General features: G+C 40.2%; 2 protein-coding genes across 2 annotated transcripts; one reads left to right on the plus strand and one right to left on the minus strand.

The window, feature by feature from the left end:
- Positions 1 to 10,038: 10,038 nt before the first annotated feature.
- LOC109214210 (uncharacterized protein At3g49140-like) lies at positions 10,039 to 16,051 on the plus strand. The gene is made up of 10 exons (XM_019378108.1): positions 10,039 to 10,304; positions 10,388 to 10,616; positions 11,759 to 11,861; positions 11,977 to 12,044; positions 12,881 to 13,060; positions 13,143 to 13,265; positions 13,431 to 13,772; positions 14,557 to 14,709; positions 15,302 to 15,397; positions 15,730 to 16,051. The coding sequence occupies exons 1-10, from the start codon at positions 10,201 to 10,203 to the stop codon at positions 15,829 to 15,831; spliced, it is 1,500 nt and encodes a 499-aa protein (XP_019233653.1). The 5' UTR covers positions 10,039 to 10,200; the 3' UTR covers positions 15,832 to 16,051.
- Positions 16,052 to 16,222: 171 nt separating this feature from the next.
- Positions 16,223 to 17,673, minus strand: LOC109214211 (delta(1)-pyrroline-2-carboxylate reductase). Its single transcript, XM_019378109.1, has one exon. It carries the CDS (start codon positions 17,422 to 17,424, stop codon positions 16,447 to 16,449), a length of 978 nt encoding a protein of 325 aa, XP_019233654.1. The 5' UTR covers positions 17,425 to 17,673; the 3' UTR covers positions 16,223 to 16,446.
- Positions 17,674 to 18,180: the final 507 nt, after the last annotated feature.

An 18,180-nucleotide genomic window follows, 5' to 3' on the forward strand; every position in this document is an offset into this window, starting at 1 on the left:
GTGCAAATCTTGAACAAGTATGGCTCATCCCAATAGAAGTCCAAACTATCCCGTTTGAGCTTCTTCCTTTGGTTAGAAGAGAGCTCACACGGGATGATGCCAGTCACAATGAAATTTGCAATATCCGCAAACCATGGCATATCACACATTAACACAGAAAGTAGTTGCTCATCGGGGAATGTATCATTGATCTCCAAGCCATCGCACGACCTTCCTTCATCTTCCAAGCGGGACAAATGATCCGCAACTTGGTTCTCACTACCTTTCCGGTCCACTATTTCCAAATTAAATTCTTGAAGAAGTAATACCCATCTCATCAATCTTGCCCTGGAATCTTTCTTAGTCATCAAATACCTAAGGGCGGCATGGTCAGTGTGCACAATTACCTTAGCCCCCATAAGATATGGCCTAAATTTTTCCATGGCGAATACAATGGCCAACAATTCCTTCTCCGTCACCGTGTAATTTCGTTGAGCTTCATTCATAGTCTTACGTGCATAGTACACGGGGTGGAACATTTTGCTCACTCGTTGGCCCAACACCGCCCCAACCACAACGTCACTTGCATCGCACATTAGTTCGAAGGGCAAACTCCAATTGGGTGCGGTAATGATCGGGGTGGTGGTCAACTTGTGCTTTAGAAGTTCAAAGGCCTCCATGCATTTTTCATCAAAAACAAACTTTGCATCTTTCTCTAGCAACTTGCAAAGGGGATTCACAACCTTCGAGAAATCTTTGATAAATCGCCGGTAGAACCCGGCATGCCCAAGGAAACTCCTCACCCCTTTGACAGAAGTGGGGGGAGGAAGTCTCGAAATCACCTCGATTTTAGCCTTGTCTACCTCAATCCCATGCTTAGAAATCTTGTGACCCAACACTATACCTTCTTCAACCATAAAATGGCATTTTTCCCAATTGAGAACGAGATTAGTTTCTTCACATCAGGCCAAGACTCTATCCAAATGTCCTAAACACTCTTCAAAGGAATCACCAACCAGACTAAAATCATCCATAAAGACCTCCAATATATCTTCCACCATGTCGGTGAAAATAGCCATCATGCATCGTTGGGAAGGTCGCCGGAGCATTGCACAACCCGAACGGCATCCGAGAAAAAGCAAATGCACCATATGGGCATGTGAAAGTGGTCTTCTCTTGGTCCTCCGGAGCAATTAAGATTTGATTATAACCCGAATATCCATCCAAAAAGCAATAAAAGGCTCACCCCGCAAGACGGTCAAGCATTTGGTTAAGGAATGGCAAAGGGAAATGATCCTTTCGGGTCACCTTGTTTAGCTTCCGGTAGTCCATGCATACCCGCCACCCAGTAACCGTCCGAGTGGGAATAAGTTCATTGTTGTCATTAGTCACCACAACCATCCCACCTTTCTTCGGCACACATTGCACCGGAGAAGTCTATGAGCTATCGGAGATTGGATACACCACACCTGCATCTAGCCACTTAATCACCTCTTTTTTCACCACTTCTTGCATTGCCTCATTTAACCTCCTTTGATGTTCTAAGGAAGGCCTTGCATCATCCTCCAAGATAATTTTGTGCATTCAAAATGCGGGGCTTATTCCCCGAATGTCCGCCAGAGTCCATCCAATTGCCCTTTTTCGCCTTTGAAGCACCGCCAAAGTGGCCTCAACCTGCATGTTAGTAAGGCAAGAAGAAAGAATAACTGGTAAAGTTGAATTAGAGCCCAAAAATTCATACCTGAGGTGTGGAGGAAGTGGCTTCAACTCCAACACCGGTGGCTCCTCAATTGATGGTTTGGTTGGTGGAGTTTTTCGATTTTCAAGATCCAAAGATAATTTTCTTGGCTCATAGGAATAAGAGCCCATCCCATGTAGAGAATTGACACACTCCACTCTGCTTGCATCATCATTGACATCAAGATTTAATAGCACGGCCTCAAGGGGATCCTCCACGTTGATCATAGAACTTGTGTCATCCACTATCACAGCTGTGACAATGTACACAAATGAGCACACCTCGATGATATTGGGCTGCTTCATGGATTTGCAAACATGGAAGACGACCTTCTCATCACCTACCCTGAAAGTTAGTTCACCCGCTTCAACATCAACCAATGCCTTCCCCGTTGCAAGGAAAGGTCTCCCTAGAATAATTGGGACCTCATAGTCCACCTCACAATCCAAAATCACAAAGTCCGCAGGCAAAATAAATTTGTCCACCCGGACAAGCACATCATCAACTATACCCAAAGGACGTTTCATTGATCTATCTGCCATTTGTAATCTCATGGAAGTTGGCCTTGGTGGCCCAATACCTAGAGTCTTGAAAACTGAGAAGGGCATTAAATTGATGCTTTCCCCAAGATCACATAAAGCTTTGGCAAAGTCTGCACTACCAATGGTGCAAGGGATAGTGAAAGCACCAGGATCCTCTAATTTCGGGGCCATTGAATGTACTATGGCACTAAGTTGGTGGGTCATCTTAATAGTTTCACAGTCCATTGATCTTTTCTTTGTAACCAAATCCTTCATGAATTTCGCATACCCAGGCATTTGCTCCAAAGCCTCCACCAAAGGCACGTTGATGGATAAGCTCTTCATCATGTCAATGAACTTTCGGAATTGGTTGTCACTTTTCTGCTTGGCTAGCCTTTGAGGATAAGGCGGAGGTGGTCTAGGCAAAGGTGCCTTGGCTTTTAGCACCACCGGCTCCGGCATGTCAATTATGTGCTCCCTAGATGGGTTCACGACCTCTTGAGTTTCCACCTCGGCCTCATCAATGTCAATCCTCACATCATTGTTCACCCCATTCTCTACCACATCTTCAACTACCAAAGGAACATCATTTTCTTGCAACTCAACATCATCATCCACAACTTGCTTATCTTTCGAGGCATGCACATCACCGCCTCTCCCACTTCTTGTTGTAACCGCCATCACATGATTGTTCCCACCCTTAGGGTTCACTACCATATCACTTGGTAGAGCACCCTTTGGGCGACTATTCAACGATTGAGAGATTTGGCCTAATTGCACCTCTAAATTCCGAATGGAGGTATTGTGGGAAGCCAATTGAGCATCGGAATCTTGGTTCTTCTTCATCATTTGTTCGAACATCATTTCTATTCTTCCCATATCATTACCCGAAGAACTAGATCCTTGAGAAGGGAATGGGGGTGGATTGTTCGGTTGTTGGTACATGGGGGGCCTTTGAAAGCCTTGCCCCCTATTGCCTTGGTTTCCATTGTTGTTCCAATTGCCTTGACCATTGTTGTTCCAATTGTTGTTATTACCATTCCAATGCCCTTGGTTGCCTTGATTGTTGTTCCCCCAATTACCGCCTTGGTTGTTGTTGTTCCAATTACCACCACCTTGTTGTTGATTGCCCCAATTACCTTGGGGTCGCCATTGTTGGTTTGAAGAGTTGCCTCTATTGCCTTGATAGTTGTTAACATATTGTACCTCTTCATTTTGCTCATCATAGCCCTCATTTTGAAACCCATCACAATCATCATCAAATTGCTCGGAATTCCCTTGATTTTGTTGCCTTCTTTGCCTTCTCTTGTTGGTAAGCAAATTAACACTTTCCATAGCATTCACTTGGCGAGGGTTTTGGACTTGTTGCAACTGTGCCTTAGCCAATTGATTCATAGTAGTTGTCAACTCCGCTATAGCCTGCCCATGGTCGTGTAACTCCTTATGCAAATGAATAACCGTAGGGTCACCTTGGGGAACATTGGCTCTAATTTGCCATGCGGAAGATGTATCCGCCATCTCATCAAGAATCTCGCAAGCTTCGTGATAAGACAACTTCATGAAATTACCCCCGGCCAATTGATTGACTATGCATTGATTTGTAGTATTGATGCCCCGATAGAAGGTTTGTTGAATCATCGCCTCAGTCATATCGTTGTTTTGGCATTCTTTCACCATTGTTCTAAACCGCTCCCAAATCTCATGCAAAGGTTCCGTGGGTTCTTGCTTGAAAGCCAATATCTCATCTCGAAGTGCCGCCATGTGCCCGGGTGAGAAAAATTTAGCAATAAACTTATCCGCCAACTCATCCCAAGTTGTGATGGAATGGTTGGGGAGTCTCTCTAGCCAATCCAATGCCTTTCCCCGAAGTGAGAACGGGAAAAGTCTCAACCTAAGAGCATCTTCGGACACATTCGTCTGCTTGCTACCCCAACATGTATCCACGAACCCTTTTAGATGTTTGTAGGCATTTTGATCCGCAGCGCCCGTGAAATACCCACGCTGCTCAAGTAGGGTCAGCATCACATTAGTTATCTGAAAATTGCCCGCCCGGATTCTGGGAGGGACAATCGCACTCGCATATCCTTGATTTGGTAGCACCCGAGGAACCGCTCTTGGAGGTGGCAGAGGAGGGTCTGGAACATTGTCATTAGCATTAGCCTGGCGGCCTCGTCCACGTCCGGGAGGTACAAGAGGCACCTCATCGTCTCCAATTTCATCTACCTCCTCCCCCGCAAGCACGTTTCCAAGAGGGTCATTCGCGTTTAAAGCCATTTGGTACCTGTAGTAATCACACACACAAATTAGTAAATAAGAAGGAAAGAAGAACAACACACAAAACTAACTAAATAGATAGCCAAAACCGTTAGCTCCCCGGCAACGGCGCCAAAAAGTGATCGCTGCCAACTCCACACTACTATAAAGTAGGAAGAGAGGGTCGCAATAGCTTTTACCCGATATGAGGGTCGGGATCGAATTCCTCAGAGAGCTAGAAATTGGAGCTGGGTATCTATCTAGACTAGAGTCGTGTAATTGTTCTAAATGTCACTTCCAACATTTTTGGGTTTTTCAATTATAAACTACTATTATCAAACTACTAATTGAAACTAGATTATGCTACGAAATAATTGCTAAGGTTGTATCTAATGGGAAGAAGGGCACTAGGGTCATGACATCACCTAGGTGGCTAATTGACGGGTAGATGTTACTAAGGTTCGATTGACATAATTGGGGCTTATGCTATAACCGTTGCACAATTTTACCCACTCTCACACCTCTCGGTAGAGAGAGTGATTTTGCCCACTTGACTCTCTCGAGACCAAATGGGTAGGCAAATTAGATCAAGCAACTAGGGTTCAAGTAGGGTGATTACTCTCTCGAGGTTTAACCCGTTAATTGGGACTATCATTTCTCATGAGTCCATCCCAATTCCTTGTTGGGTCAATTTTGGAGACTTAGACTCTCTTTCTCAAGAAGAGTCAAATCCACAAAGCACAAATCAGTGTTTGCAACCACCAATTTATAGATTAAAACATAAAATCAACCCAAATAGCAAACACCCATAGTCAATCTAACCCTAGATGGCAACACCCATCAATTACCCACACTAGGGTTGAGCTACAACTCTAGCTAATGGGTTTATCTACTCATGCTTGAAGGAGAAAATGAAGAAATAGATGAAGAACAAGACATATTAATTAAATACTAAATTAAAGTACAAGAATCTATCGTTAATTTGAAGCTAAGATGCCAAAAATGGCTACAAAATGAGTCTCACGAGCGCAGCCCAAAATCTGGAAATAACTGATGACCTAAAAATGGTAAAATGTCCTATTTATACTAGGCTGGAAAAACTGGACAAAAATACCCCTGCGGGGTCAGCGCGGGCCGCATGAAATGGACCGCGGCCACGCTAGGCTCTTTGACTTCAATTCTGAGCTCTCTAAACTTGGCCTCTGCGGGCCGCGTAGAATGGACCGCGGCCGCGGAGGCAGCTGGCGCGGTCCGCACAATCACGACCGCGAACTGCATGGCTTGGACTTGGCATAGTTCCATCTCTCTGAATCTCTTGTCCGCGGACCGCACAAAAAGGTAGTGCGGCCGCGGAGCCTTCACCGCGGACCGCGCTATGTGTACCGCGACCGCGTCGCCTGAAGCCTGGTTTTGCCAACTCTCTGAACCATCTAGTGCGGCTGCATTCAACTTTGTGCGGTCCGCACTAGGCTTGTTTGCCCTCATTTTACTTGGTCTTTGATACTTGAGCAGGTTTCACTCCTTTTGAGCCGATCCTTGACATTTTGTCACTTTGTCGATCAAACCTGCAATCAAGCACAACTTATGAGCCTTTTGGGATTATTTTGTAACAATTTATAACCAAAGCGTAAGCAAGAAGGAGCATAAAACACTACAAAATCCCTAGTTATCAGGGCCCGGGTTGAATTTTTGATATTTTATAAAGATTGGAGATTTTTTACTTGGAATTGATTTCTATACCCGTATTTTATGTTATTGAGTTGTTTTGCTAGACTTGATCCGTTCGGAGGCCGATTCAAGAGGCAACAGATTTTTAAAGTATTGATTTGCCTTGTTTGAGGTAAGTATATTGCCTAATCTTGTGTGAGGGAATAACCCTTGGGCTTGTACCGTGTTTGTTTAATCTGTGATATTGTGATGCGATGTAAATTCGAGGTAAAAAGCGCATATGCAGGTGCTATATATGAAAAATGACCGGATTAGACTTTAGATCTCTAGTATGTCGTGATTTGATTGTGTACTTTCTTGATACATGTATAATTTTATTGTATGACTATGCGAGCTTACTCTTTTCATGGTAGAGATCATGTTTAGGATTTTTATTTTCTAAATTGGCAAAGTTAGGCATTTATGGGATCATTGCTGAATTGATTTAGTTGTAGTCATGGTTTATATGTTGAACACTCATCCACATTTATTTATTTCCATGTCTGTGTGCCCTTCTGTTGACAAATTGAGAGTGTATGTATTTGATGATGATTTTACAAGTTGCATCATTGTAATTATGGCACTTGTGGACCCGTTGGGCGAATTGTTTGGGTGTTGGCACGAGGTTGTTGTCGTGCGATTATGATTGATATAGTTATTATTTTCGGGTGCGATAGGGGCAAATATTGCTATTGTGTCGGGTGCAGAGTGATAAGGGTGGCTATTTCTATTATGTCGGGTACGGTGCGATAATGGCGGGTATTATTATTGTGTCGGGTGCAGAGTGACAAGGGTAAATACCGCTATTGTGACAAAAATGTGGGTACAAGGTTGATATGGTTGTATTTCTATTTGATGACTTGTTGTCAAAACTGGCCCCTTTACTTGCATTGAATTTTTATCAAATGTTCTTGTTACACCCCATACTTTCATTGTTGGAATGCGTCTTAAGTGAATCAGTATAAGCCGGAGAGTTTAAGGACCCTTACAAAGACAATAATGAGTTAACACATTGTTACGAAGTATCGTGAGGATTGGAGGCTAAACGAATCAAAGATGTTATAACCTGTACTTTTGGGGGTAAAACTAGGAATGATTAATATGCTAAGAAGGTCGTGTTTTGAGGTAATTGAATCATACAATATTTGTATGTTTGAAATCAAACAAGTTGTAGAACAAAAGTCGACACAAAATACATTTATAATTTAACTGAAATTTGGGTCTAATGTCACTGAGTTTTTCTCTCAAAATATTTTGAGTTACGAAGTGAACCCCACTAAATTGAAGATCTATGAGTCTAGTTTCTAACACATTAAACCGTTCGTCGATACGACACCAGAATAGAGAGATATTCACATTTTTGTGAGACTGCACAAGCAGCTCCCTATGAGACCCACGTAGGCGGTGGTCGACCTACTTCGTTTTATAAACGATCTGGACGAACATTCTTGCTCATTTTTCTACCCAACTTCATCCCTGCACTCCTCCTAACCCTCCTAAATAGATTCTAGAGGTTCAAGGGTGATTCCAAAGTGATTACACTATATTTCATATCAAAAGTTAGATATGGTGAAGAACAATATTTCTATGATGTTGTGATGATATTGAGGGTTGTTGTGAGCTAACAACATCCTGGATTAAAGCTTGTGAGTTCTCTATAAGGTAATTAACTTCGTCCTCATACTCTCAGAAACCCTCCTAAGCAGTTCATAAGTGATTAAGAGTGAACCTTGATGATTTAACCTAAGATTAACCTTGAAGATTAGCTCAAGTGAAATTAGCACTTCTATGGTGTTGTATTGCCATTTAGGGCTGTTGGAAGCTAAGTATAGCTTGGATTTCGACTTGAAGCTATTGTAGGAGGTATGCAATTGATGATAGTTGGAGTTGTGGACTGTTTTATTTGTGATAAATATATGGTACAAGGCTGGAATCATTGATGTATGACTTTATTATCATGTTAAGGATATTGTTAAGTTAAAGTAATAATCCTATAAGGGGTGATATGGGGTATGCAGATTCCAATTCGAGCTTGTCGCTCGTCATGAAATAGTTGTGACTTGATTTTATATGGTGTCTTGTTATTAATATTTATGGTTGTTGAATTGATCTGGTTGTTGTTGTTGGTATATGGTATTGGAGGAGGCCATTGTTACTGAGGAGATGCTTCCCAAATTTACATAAACGAGCTACTAGCTTAAGTTACGGACTTAGCCTTTACTTAGCACTGATTATGAATCTCCTTATGCTATTGTAGATTGAGTTGAGTTGTTTGAATAGTTACTTGGAAGGTATTAAGGACTCAACAGGGTTAAGGTATGTTAAGGATAAACCTTTCCTTCATTTTGGCATGATCTCGTAACTAAACGCGTTTGATAATGAGATTTAAAGAGAAGTTCGTATTACTGAATTTATGTATATTATCCTAGTCTCGTAAGTTGTAGTATTCTTCCTTATCATAACTTTATATTCAGTTAAGTATTGTCTTCATTCAGCCAGTAGGACCCTATTGGGCAACCTCCAATCATATGGTAAATTATATACCGAGCCTACTGTGGCCGAGCGCCTATGAGTGAGCCAAAAATGGCCGAGTAATAATTTAGATATTGAGCCTAGTATAGTCGAGCACCTATGAGCTAGCCTATTACGGTCGAACAGTTACACATATCGAGCCTGGTATGGCATAGAGCCTATGAGCAAGCCTACTACGGCAGACCAGTTACACGTACCGAGCCTTATAGGGCCGGATAGTTATTTTACTTACTATATTGAGAGAATTGAGTCAATATCAGCAGGTAAGCATATCTTCATATCATCTTTGACTCCGTTACTTTTTGTTATTACATTTTCAGCTTAGTTTCAACTTTCAGTTATTCTATTGCCTTACATACTCTGTACATTATTTCGTACTAACATCTCTTTTGTTGGGGATGCTGCATTTCATGCCTTCAGGTTCTGATAGACAGCCGAATAGGCCTTCCAGTAGACATATCCAGACATCAGCTTGATTGGTAAGCTCCACTCCCTCGGAGTTACCTGCTCTAGATTTGGGAGTCCATTTTCTATATACATACTCGATGGGTAGGTTGGGACCCTGTCCTAACCATGATATAGTTTTGTTATCCTTAGAGGCTTGTAGACAAGGATCGTATATGTTGTATGTCAGTATTGTGGCCTTGCCAGCCTTGTGTACATGTTCAGTTTGATATTGTTGGTTGTAGACGTTCATGGCAGCCTCGTCGGCCTGCACAATTATGTATATGAGCGTTTGAGTATGTTTACCCCTCAGATGAGATAGACGTTATTTTTAGATGATTCAGAATATAGTCTTGTCGGCGTTGATTGGTATTGTCAGCTTGCAGGTAGGCCTCGTCGACCTAAGTTGAGGGTTACCCCTCCAGAGTTCACAGTTACAGAGTGCTACGCTCGGGCCAAGTATGGCATCAGGTGTCGGCCACGCCTCCCCAGGTTTGGGGCGTGACAGTTCTAAACGAGATTGTGATATTATTTTCCGTTATACATTCTATTGCCAGTTATTGATATATTGCACATATTATTTGACTAGTAAGTATCATATGACTCGAACCTCGTCATTATTTCACCGAGGCTAGTCTTGATACTTACTGGGAATCGATTATCCACACTTTGGCACCCAAATAAGATACAAGACCATACAATGATCCAGGCAAGTAGACAGATGGTAACTGGCTAATGACTTTGGCAAACTCGAACAAAAATAAAGGAAACATTTGTAGGGACGTAGAGAGGCAAGCAGGGAATCTTTACCGCATATAACGAATAAAGAAAGACGTAAAAGGTTTTGACAAGCCTTAAACGGATAAAAGAGAGCCACAAGGCCCAATCATCACATACACCGAGATATTAAGAGAATAGTTCATCACATACACCGAGATATTAAGAGAATAGTTCATCACATACACCGAGATATTAAGGGAATAGTTTCTCTGCTTTGATTTCATTTCAATTGGGGAAATTTGAAGAATGCTAACGGTAGAACATGCCGCTGCCACCGTCCATTTCTCCGCTGTGAACTTCGACGCCATCTCCCGCCGTTTATCTCATTCCGTCAGCTTCTTCATACCTCGGTACTGCTACTTCTTCCTTGCAGCTGGAGCACAGTGTTATCAATTAACTAAAGGCCTCAATTGATTTGAGAGTTTGTTTGCAGGGATAAATTTGGAAGATTGGCGGACAATTGTGCTGGTGGTGGAAGAAGAACGCGCAAGGACAAAAATGGAGGAATTAAAGCAACTGCAAAGGATCATTTTAGCTCCGGTTCGGAGCCAGTAAAACAGAGTACATCATATCATCCATCTGAGGACATTGGGGAGTTGGAACTAATGGAGAATGAGGATGCTCAACTCAAGCCAGCTGAATGTTCTAGGACAATTATTGAGGTTAACTGTTTTCTGCAAAACATACTTATTCAGCAACACATTGTTTTTGATGATTTTATGAACACATTATTTCCTCTAATTAACAAATTTAAGAAGATTATTCTACGACTTATTACTGAAGAGGGAAAGATATTTTGGGTCCATTAAGCAGCTTGATTGTAATATAGAGATTTATACACTTGGAAGATATACAAAACTTTTGATACTTTTTATTTGTATGGATTTATGTTATATATATACTAACATTTTAATGAACTTTTTACACCATCAGTTGCATACTATTTATTCTAGGTTATAAATCAAATCTTATTATATAGAGTTACCTGTAATTACTTTTTAATGACCTGATTGTTTAAAATATTTTTTACAACATCAGTGCATAAAACTTAAAACTCTATTTATATTTGCATAATATTGGCATGAGATGTGTCTAAATGGAGTAATGTGGCCAGTGAGGATTCATATAGTCGATCCCAACTTCCAGGGGCGTACGCAGGAATTTTTGTAAGCGGTGTCAAAATTTATAGAAAAAAAAAACTGGAATATAACTTTGATTGTCATACTTTTAGACAAGAAATAGTCTTAATCTATTTATTTTGGTGAGTCTTAAGCAAATATTTACAAAAGAAAAATGTCTTAGTTGAGGTTTGAACCTTTGACCTCCTAGAGAAAAATCAAGCACATTACCAACAAACCAACACACAACTAATGTCAAGTGGTGTCATTTTTTCCTACTTAACAGTTTCGTACAGTATTAATACATATATTTAGTAAAATTTTCTGACGAAGCGGTGTCGCGTGACACCGCTTCGATAAGCGTAAATCCGCCCCTGCCAACTTGTTTGGAACTGAAATGGAGCTGTTGTTATTGTATGAGCATATGCAAATAATACCCTTTGACATATAGAATTTACTGCTGACTCTGCAAAATGCTTTCCTGCCTTGTGCTTTTAGTCAATGTAGATTTCAAGGATCTATTTGTCGTCTGAAATGGACCCTTGCTAAATTATAAATGACAGGGCATTGTCCACAGGCTCTCAGTCGCTTCCTGATATTCTTGAGCAAAATATAATCTAGGCTGGTGATCATTATGGCTGGTTGTCTATGGTTAGCTGATATTGCCTTTCTCACTTGATGTCTAGGTAAATAGCAAAGCGACACTCATGTTTTCAAGTGCAGTCAGTGATGTAATGCATGCGAACATTTTCTGGCCAGATTTGCCTTATACAACTGATGAACTCGGAAGTAAGATTCACAGTTCTTTTTATTAGCATGTTTTGCTCAAGCTAATAATTTTCTTCTTTGTGGTTAGTGGCTTATCTACAATCCTCAAGGTTTATGTGCTTTCCCTTTTTATCAGATGTCTACTTTCAAGTAAAGAACGACGAAGATGTTCTGAAAAATCCAACAGAAGAAGAAACTGTTGTGGTAAGGAACAATTGAACTAAGAAGTTCAGTTAGTTTTCATTGTTAGGCGCTTCTGTGTTTCTCCAAACAATGTATTATTTTGCTTTTCCTTGTTCTTCGGCAAGTAACTTTGATATAGTAGCCACTACTGGATTCAAATGATTGTGCTTCATTTTGGGATAACCGTTTGCGGATCACTTAGCTACTTTCCTTTTTGTTGATGCTGATTAAGCATTTATTGTTTACTAATCATGTCATGGTCATTTTCCCTCATTTTGATAAATTAGAAAACAGGAATCATGATAACAACTCATGGTCTTCAATAGCCCAGATGTAATGTTTCACGAGCTTATCCATCATAAGAGACAAATTTTCAATATGGTATCTATGTTACTCGGACTCTCCGAAAATGTTTCCGGGTGCGTGTCGGATGTGTTTTTGAAGGATCCAACACGGGTGCGGCATCATTTTGGAGAGTCCGCGCAACATAGTATGGTATTATCTTGATTATGACTTTTATGATCATCTTCCTGTGGAAAGATTCGTGTGTTGCATTGGGTTATAAGCTGGAGCATTGCTCCTACCACTCTATTGTGAAATCCAATTATCTTTTAAAAGCTCTTTCTTTCTGAGAGATATGGTAGAAGAGCTTAAAAAAATGTGAGGAACCTCCGCTATCATCAATCCACATATTTCTGCTTTCCATTTAATTCTATGGAGATATACGAATGAAAAGTTAAACCTTATAAAAAAAACTAATGAAAAATAAACTAAAAAGAGCTCACAGATGGCAACTTCCACATTAGAAAACTACTTGGTTTTCTCTGAAGGCTTACTTAATTTCTAATAAAATGCAGCAAGTAATTATTGGCTTAGATACATCCGAAATGATGAATGAGATGAAGTCATCAGGTCAATCTGAAACTGATTACCACATAGATGAATTTGATGACGAGGGTGTCGATATAGATGATTTAGAGGACATTGATGAAGACGACGATGATGATGATAATGAGGATGACGATGATGATGAATCGGTATTACTCATTTTAAATAGCTTACTTTTCAAATATGACTGCTGTTCTATCTGTCATTGTCAGTTTATAAACTTGTTCACAGGATTGGGTTTCCATTCTTGATGATGAAGAAGATCAGAATGGGGATCCTGACTTGGGGGATTGGGCTACGTTAGAGACAATGCGTTCCTCTCATCCAATAGACTTTGCCAAAGCAATTACTGAGGTAAATGTCCTGATAAATTGTATGCAATGAAATTAAAAGTGTGAAAACTATCAATTTGACTTCCTCATGTTACATTTAGTTCTCTATATGTGTTACATATAGCTTTTTCATCTGCCATGGAGAATAAATCAAACATTTAATTTTGTGGTCTAATTTGCTGCTCAGGTTGTGACAGATGATCCTATAGATTTTATGGATCAGCCTCCAGCAGGTCTTGTTATCCAGGGCCTTCTAAGGCTAGCATTCCCTGAAGAGCACGCTGCCATTCCAAAGCAGATATCTGAACATAAATCAAATCATGCTGGTATAGACCAAATAGAAAAAGTTGCAGAATATAAGCAAAACTGTAGTGTTCAAGTCAATGGCCACAAACATGAATGTGGATCTTCGCAAGATGGCCCAAGTTGTCCAGAGGAATTGGAGAAGGACGAAACCCTTGGAAATGGAACTTCATTTTACAAGCTAGAGATGATTAAAATTCAGTTAATTTCTTCACATGGGCATCAAGTAAGTTTTGTAGGTTTATGAGGTTCCACCTTGAATTTGTTGGTCAGCATTACAATACTTTCCTTGCCTCAATCTGCATCTGTGGAGTGCAATTATGTAACTATTGTGAATCATTTGTGTCATCCCAGTGCTTATCGTCATTAAGTACGGGAAGTTGGACTTGATAATCTCATAAGGGTTACAGTCGGTGGCACAGGGGGCAGCTATAAGTGTGTGACACCTTATTTGTTAAGTCGAAAAAGAAAAATATTACGAGAAAAGAGCATACTATTATTTTGAACAAGTAGAAAAAGGGTACTCTTCTCATTTGTCCCTTTTCTATAAGGGGAAAAGTTCTGTCCTGAAATTGCTGCAGTTGTTACATGCAAAGATGAAAGCTAGTTTGGAATTGACAGCAGAAACAGTCTTCCTGTTCTATGTCATGATAGATTTTGGATGACATGGTTATAGCACTCTGAGATTTGGCTACCAAGCTGAACCCTGGGGACAAGTTCCATGGGATGCTTTTCCGTCAGTACTAATCAAGTAATCAACTATTATACATGAATACAGTGACTCATTAGTCATTATCATCCATATTGTTTGTATTTCGCAAATGAGTGCTATATGTCATGCATGTAACTCACACTAGAATGTTCTTGATGTTTTAGAATGTGTAGGTGCATACAATCTATTTTCTTAATCTATCGAAAAGCTTAACAATTTTTGCAATTGCGAGATTCCTGTGAATCTACCCATCAGTACTCAGGTTAATCAATTTTATGTTTTCTAATGGTGGGCACAGATCTTAGTGGAGTTAGATGATTTTAGTCAAGCTAAACCTGATGCGATAGCGCATTCAGCTGCCAACATTATATCGCGGCTTAAAGCTGTAGGAGAAAACACCACACAGGCTCTCAGATCTCTCTGTTGGAGATGCAAGGGAATTCAAGTGGAGGTATGACCAATCTTAGTTCCCTGGATATTTTCTAGATGATTAGATTTTGTTTTTCTTCCCTTCTCTTCAGAAATATGATGCTTTACAATCCATCGAGTGGTTTGCCCTTTTAACAGCCAAATAAAGTGATATAAAAGCAAAACACGCAACTCTTCCTCCCCTTCTTTCCCCAAACCTCCTTTCCTTGGAATGAGATTGACTTGCATATGCAGGTATTTCCAAATATTGGAGCCATTTTTTTAAAATGGTAGACAACTGATCGATTTTGTTACTTTCCTACATCATTGAAATGGAAACTAGGCTGCTGCTTTTGTGTGCCCCCAGCACGTACTTGACGCTATTATTGTGAATAAAATACTCTCTCTTACACGTGCGAGCAGACACACAATGTAGCCATCATTTAACTGCTTGTTTTCTGATGTTTTATTGTTTATTCATTTGTTGTTGTTTTTCTAATACGAGAACATACCCTTCTTGCGGTCTGTTTGATGCATTAACATGGAACTGTAAGACTTGAACCACATCACTGTTTAGTGTGGTGTCCCTGTCCCACTGGCTACTTCATCTTACTTCTTTTTGCCATGTATGACAGGAAGTGGCTCTGATTGGTGTAGACAGCCTTGGTTTTGACCTGAGAGTTTGCTCTGGAGCACAAGTTCAGACACTGCGGTTTTCCTTTAAAAAGCAGGTATGATATTTATAATACTTGTGTTTTGTTTTTGAGATTCGAACTTCATTTCCAGTTTTGCTGCATATCTGCTGAGCTCAAATGAACTGTTGTCAATGTGGATTACCATGTCTTTGATACATACCTGACATGCAGGCTTAGTTTACGTGTAAAACCAGAATGAATATTTATTATCGAGATCGAATGGAGAGAAATGCTTCTGCTTATTTATCATATTTGCTATTTTTGACCACAAGGTTTTGGTTTTTGAGAATCATTTTCTGCTACTTCTAAGTTCCAAAACAGTAACTATTTCATTTTCCTGTAAAAGTAATATAACATTCTATTTGCAGGCCTCCTCGGAGTATAGTGCTGAAAGACAATTAAATGATTTGCTGTATCCAAGGTTCCACCCTAAGTTGCAGAAGCAAGAAACTCACCAAGCTGAATCATGAAAAGTTTAGACTACAAAAAGTCTACAGTATCTATAGATTTTGTTGTAGTTTTGGCTCAAAATTGTATACAGAATGTAAAGACTCTTTGTTCCATCCCATCATATTATTTATTCGGTGGAGGTCATAACTATCTCCCTTTACTGTTCTTGTGACCTCCATAGTCCCATTCTACTGCAATTTTGGTTAATATATTTTTTGAATAAATTTCTGTCTTGTGCTAGACTTTGCAAGGTGCTTTCCATAACCAGTTGGGCTAAGTGTTTTATCATCTTAGAGCAATTAACTACATCTGATTTTGCTGATGCAGCTCCTTCCCATGTCATGATGTTTTATCAGGAAGCATGCACAGTCAATAGTATTTTAAGTTAAAAATTGGATCCACACAACATTATCATATCACAAACTTCAACAAGAAGTATATAAGAACCACGGTGTCCAGGTAAAACCTGTCCAAAGATTACATCTTTTGATATGTCTTGATAAACAACATTAAACTGCATGGCTATGTTATTGAAACCTAGAATAAACACTTCATAGAAAATAAATCCTTATCTTCTCTTATTATGATGTATATAGTCGCAGATAATATATGAAAACAGAATTAAGTAACTCTCACTAACAACTTTTCATGTAAGTCTCATATGCCAGTTGAGCAGTGAGAAGATCAACAACAGCAGAACCAACTGATTTAAACACAGTAATCTCCTCAGCAGTTGTTCTCCCGTTCTTTTCTCCCTTGATCAATTCCAACAAGTTCCCAGCGATCTCATCCCTTGTAACAACCCCTCTCTCAAATGCACCTACTAATTCCCCTGCCTCTACCAACGCAGCCTCGTTATCAACAAACACTTTCCCCCTCTTCAACGCTTCATCATCGCACTCTCTCATCGAATGCTTAAATGATCCAACCAAATCCAAATGCGCTCCTTCTTTAAGCTTCTCCCCCTTCACCAATGGCGTCTCCGAATTCGTTGCACAACTCACTATATCTCCCAGCTCCACAACTTCCTCAAGACACCCATTACTCTCAAAACTCACCCCTTCAAATCCACCTTCACTTTGCAATTTTTCAATCACCCTTTTTGCCTTATCAGCAGTTCTGTTCCATACAATCACTTTCTTCAAATTTGGCCTAACTGTTAGATGTGCCTTGATCAAGTGTGGTGCTAAAGTACCAGCACCAATCATCAAAAGGGTTTCAGAATCTTGTCTCGATAAGAACTTAGAAGCTAAAGCTGAGATGCATGCAGTTCGGTAGACGGTGAGTTCAGTGGCATCCATAGTAGCTAAGGTTTGTCCAGTGATGGAATTGAAAAGAACATAACTTGCGTGAACCCCAGGTAAATTTTGGGTGGAATTGTTGGGGTGATAAGTGACTAGCTTGACACCAATATAGGGAAGTGAAGGGGAACAAGACCAAGAAGGCATAAGGAGGAGAGAAGTGGAAGGGCTTGTTTGGTGGGCATGGCGAAGAGGGGATTGAGTGGTGGAAGTGAAGGTGGGGAGGGAAAATTGAAGGTGGTCGATGAGGGATTTGTGAGAAAGGAGGGTATGGAGAGTGGCGGAGGAGATGAAGACTGGTGGTGGTGTCATGGTGGTGGCTACAGTGGATTGGGATTTTCTTGTTTCTTTTGGTGGCAATGGAATTGTGTATTTCAGGAGAAATGGACGACGACTCGGTAGTTGGGTTCCTTGGGATAATTCTTTATAATTGACTTGGGAATTTCATGGCAAGTACGGGAGTCTTTTAGCTGGGTGCCTCTTTTGATCCTAGAGAGGACCTCATTCCATTCTTGGCCTTTCGACTTTTTTGAGATTGATATATAAAACTTGTGTTGGGTTTTTAAGGTGAGTGAGAAAAGACACCTTTTGAATTGTCTCTCCATCTTACCATTTCATTGCTTATAAATTTAAAAGGCTTGATCTTATTTTTTCACACACTAAAAATTCCGAAATTTCTCCTCTCTTATCTATATTATTTTTCCAAAACAAACATAAGTGTCAAGTGCGATTTGCTTCATTCTTAGAGTTTGCCGAAGTTGTTTAATTTAAAGTATCACTATTACAGAACAATGTATTCTGCTTTCCATGGAAGATGTTGGAGTTACCTGAAGATTGGGCCACGAAGATTAGGCCAACACAAGAGCTGGAGTAATTGGGCCTAGCCCATTATTTATTTGTATCAGCATTTCTTTTTCTTTTGTTTTTGCACTGTAAAGGCCCAAATATAAATAGAGGCTAAGTGATATTCTAGACTATTCTTTCCATTCATTTTGTTAATACATCAGAAATATCCTCTCTCTGAGACGATTTTCCCCTTTTCTTCCTCATGAACCCTAATCGCAAATC

This window comes from Nicotiana attenuata, unplaced genomic scaffold (genome assembly GCF_001879085.1).
Source record: "Nicotiana attenuata strain UT unplaced genomic scaffold, NIATTr2, whole genome shotgun sequence".
In the NCBI taxonomy this organism is placed as follows: Eukaryota; Viridiplantae; Streptophyta; class Magnoliopsida; order Solanales; family Solanaceae; genus Nicotiana; species Nicotiana attenuata.

Bases quoted from the DNA above. Each gene is read 5' to 3' on its own strand.
- LOC109214210 (XM_019378108.1), top strand. From the start codon at position 10,201: ATGCTAACGGTAGAACATGCCGCTGCCACCGTCCATTTCTCCGCTGTG. The intron at 10,617-11,758 runs GTTAACTGTTTT...CTTGATGTCTAG, and splicing joins GTTCTAGGACAATTATTGAG to GTAAATAGCAAAGCGACACT. The intron at 14,710-15,301 runs GTATGACCAATC...CATGTATGACAG, and splicing joins GCAAGGGAATTCAAGTGGAG to GAAGTGGCTCTGATTGGTGT.
- LOC109214211 (XM_019378109.1), bottom strand. From the start codon at position 17,424: ATGACACCACCACCAGTCTTCATCTCCTCCGCCACTCTCCATACCCTC.